At 42.5% G+C, this 2,858-nt stretch overlaps 1 protein-coding gene across 2 annotated transcripts; it reads right to left on the reverse strand.

The window, feature by feature from the left end:
• Nucleotides 1–1,459: 1,459 nt before the first annotated feature.
• LOC307020606 (transmembrane protein 69-like) lies at nucleotides 1,460–2,712 on the reverse strand. Of its 2 annotated transcripts, none has more exons than XM_079652076.1 (3): nucleotides 2,602–2,712; nucleotides 2,293–2,335; nucleotides 1,460–2,211 (listed from the first exon to the last, which is right to left on the reverse strand). In XM_079652076.1, exons 1-3 carry the CDS (start codon nucleotides 2,625–2,627, stop codon nucleotides 1,525–1,527), a joined length of 756 nt encoding a protein of 251 aa, XP_079508202.1. In that variant the 5' UTR covers nucleotides 2,628–2,712; the 3' UTR covers nucleotides 1,460–1,524. The 2 variants fall into 2 exon arrangements, with proteins under 2 accessions (XP_079508202.1, XP_079508203.1); XM_079652077.1 differs by having other exon boundaries at nucleotides 2,517–2,664.
• Nucleotides 2,713–2,858: the final 146 nt, after the last annotated feature.

Raw genomic sequence — 2,858 nt, forward strand, 5'->3', positions numbered from 1 at the left:
AGGCCAGCTCTGTCCTGGGGAGTCCTGTGGACACTGTGGAGGTGGTGGGAGACAGAAGAATGGCAGCCAAGCTGTCCTCCCTGCTGGACAATATGTCCCACCCCCTCCAGGACACCCTGTCCTCACTGTGCAGCTCCTTCAGCGACAGGCTGCTGCACCCCTGCTGTCTCACGGAGAGATATCGCAGGTCCTTCCTTCCTGCAGCGGTCAGACTATACAACCAGCACAGCCCCTAGTAGACCCCCCTCCCCTACACACACCACAACACAGACTGCTAAATACCAATCAACTATGTGCTATATGGGCAATATATATATGCCGTTAATAACTGTAATTTATACCTGGCTGCTAAATCCTTAGAACCGTTACAAGGTTTGTTTTTTGCATTTTGTATTTTGTAAATTGTGTAATTTTCTGCAGTTAAATACCATCAAACTATGTGCAATATGTGCTATATGTGCAATATATACATTATATACATATGCCATTAATAACTGTGTAATATATACCTGGCTGCTAAATCATAAGAACTGTTACAGGATTTGTATTTTGAAAAGTTTTTTTTAATTATATTTTTAATTATATCATAACTTAGTACTTTTTTTGTAACATATGTAACATTAAGCTGTCTGTGGCTCTTTCCTGCTGTAACGATGCACATTTCCCCTCTGTGGGACTAATAAAGGTATTCTGATTCTTTCCTCCAAGCTGGATGTGCCTGAAACACCTCCCTAGGAAAGCAGTCAGGTGGCATCCTTACCAGGTGCCCGAACCACCTCAACTGTCTTCTTTCTACATAAAGGAGCAACTGCTCGACTCCGAATCCTCTCACCTTATCCCTAAGGGAGATGCCAGCCCCCCTCCGGAGGAAACCTATTTTGGCTGCTTGTATCCGCGATGTTATTCTCCTTGTACTTTTCACAGCAAGGAATATGATTCTGATTAATGTTACATTTGTTGTTCAACATTTGGATATTTTAGAGCCCCTTTTGCAACTGTTTTTATTCATTTCTTTGTAAGATATAATACTTTTATACATGTCACGTTTGTCCCAAAAGATATTAGAACTATTTAATATGTTACAGAGTTACTGTTCAGGGATGATGTACAGTATGAACAAATCAGACCAGACTTATTATTGAGTCCATGTGACTCAGAGTACAAACTGTCCTCGTAAATTCAGTTCTGAACGCTTTTTCTCAGTGCAGCATTTCCTCATTTTCACGCTAGCCACCAGTGAGAAAGAAGCGGCCCGAGTGATCAGAATACGCACGGCTATTCGGCTAATAATAACTTTTCACAAACAATGTGATTCTACAAATGTTTTCTTTCAAAGTCTTTCTTGTTTTACGCTTGGATATGGCAACTTATTTGTTTTCTAAATGATATTTCACTCACATTTGTCCTAAAAGTGAAAAAACGATTACTTCGTTAAATAATTACTGAGTGTCTTCACAGCTGTGCATAATTTCAATGTTTTATTGAGTCCATGTGATTTAAAAAGTACACACTGTCCCTTTTGAGTCATTTCTTACTCTCTTTAAGTTTCTTCTCAGGGCAGAATTTCTTAATTGTCAGGGTAGCCACCAGTGAGAAAGTGGCGATCAGAGTGAGTATAGTCCGCATGGCTTTAAACCAGGAGGGGTAGCCCGGCAGCAGGGTCAGGTCATAGTGCAGAGACAGGCCCAATCCCATAATAACCACCAGAGCTCCCTCTGCTATATTGTCCCTGCAGAGCACCGCCATCCAGGCCAGGAGTGCAGGAACCACACTGTTACCCAAGTTCATCCAGTCAGGCTTGGCAGGACTACCGGCTGGGATAGCAAACCCCCAGCGGGCGCCTCCGAGGAAGGACACTATGGAGGCTCCGTAGACCATCTGAGCATACGCCACTTCCGGGTAGAAGGTCTGTGTGGCAGCCATCAGGAGAGGGGCAGACAGGAAAGGGATAAGCCCAGAGACACCGATGTAGAGGGCTGGTTTAGGAGCCTGGCTGAGGGCCCTCAAACTGAAGCCGTCTTTCCTGTCGACTCCCCCTGAGATGGCTCTTGAGTCCCCGTGGCACAGACGTGAGGCATGCCAGCTGATGCTCAACAAACTGTTGGTGGGAGTGAGTCTGGATGACATCAAGGCTTGAGAAGGAAACAGCTGAGATGTTGTTGTGTAGTGTGGGGCACTGGTTATCTGCTGAAGACACCTCCATACTGAAACCTGAGAACATGATAAGCATCAAAGTGCATAAAAAACATGTTTTTATTAGTGCATGCGCATTGTCAACAGTGGATTTCTTACCCCAGAAATTAAACGTCTTCCAGATGTAGTAATCATTTTGAATCTGTAAAAGAAAGGTTATTAATTATTAATAACATAATCCCCATAAGACATGCACAATGGAATTGTATACATGATATAACCACCCTAACGTTGTGCTATTTACAGTTAGCTTACACCCTGATGCAATAAAGAGCTTTCATACTGTAACAATCAATAAAACACAGAAGTGACGTATACGTTACCCTTTAATTGTTTTGTCATTCAATGGCCACTACACGCACAATTACACAAAGCTAGTGGTCACAAAGTTAACGTTGACGAGCTTACGTTAAAGGTCGTTTGCATGCTGCCATTGTATCCTTGCTCGATTAAATGCCTGTCTTCTTATATTCTCAAACTGAATGAGACTGTTCTGTTATCGACTGGTTTGGCTGTCAGTGGCGGGGGAGGTATTAAGTTATATTCAGGATAGCAATATCCCACTTTACGTGCTACATACATAGTGTCCTTGGAGTACTTTAAATATATATATGTATTGTATCATTGCAGAATTCCAGGTTCAGCCATGTATGTTATTTCAAAAG

The sequence above is a fragment of the Notothenia rossii genome (assembly GCF_949606895.1).
Source record: "Notothenia rossii genome assembly, chromosome: 9".
NCBI lineage: Eukaryota > Metazoa > Chordata > Actinopteri > Perciformes > Nototheniidae > Notothenia > Notothenia rossii.

Bases quoted from the DNA above. Each gene is read 5' to 3' on its own strand.
- LOC307020606 (XM_079652076.1), bottom strand. From the start codon at position 2,627: ATGGCAGCATGCAAACGACCTTTAAC. The intron at 2,336-2,601 runs GTAAGCTCGTCA...TTTCTTTTACAG, and splicing joins GCATGCAAACGACCTTTAAC to ATTCAAAATGATTACTACAT. The intron at 2,212-2,292 runs GTAAGAAATCCA...TCATGTTCTCAG, and splicing joins GAAGACGTTTAATTTCTGGG to GTTTCAGTATGGAGGTGTCT.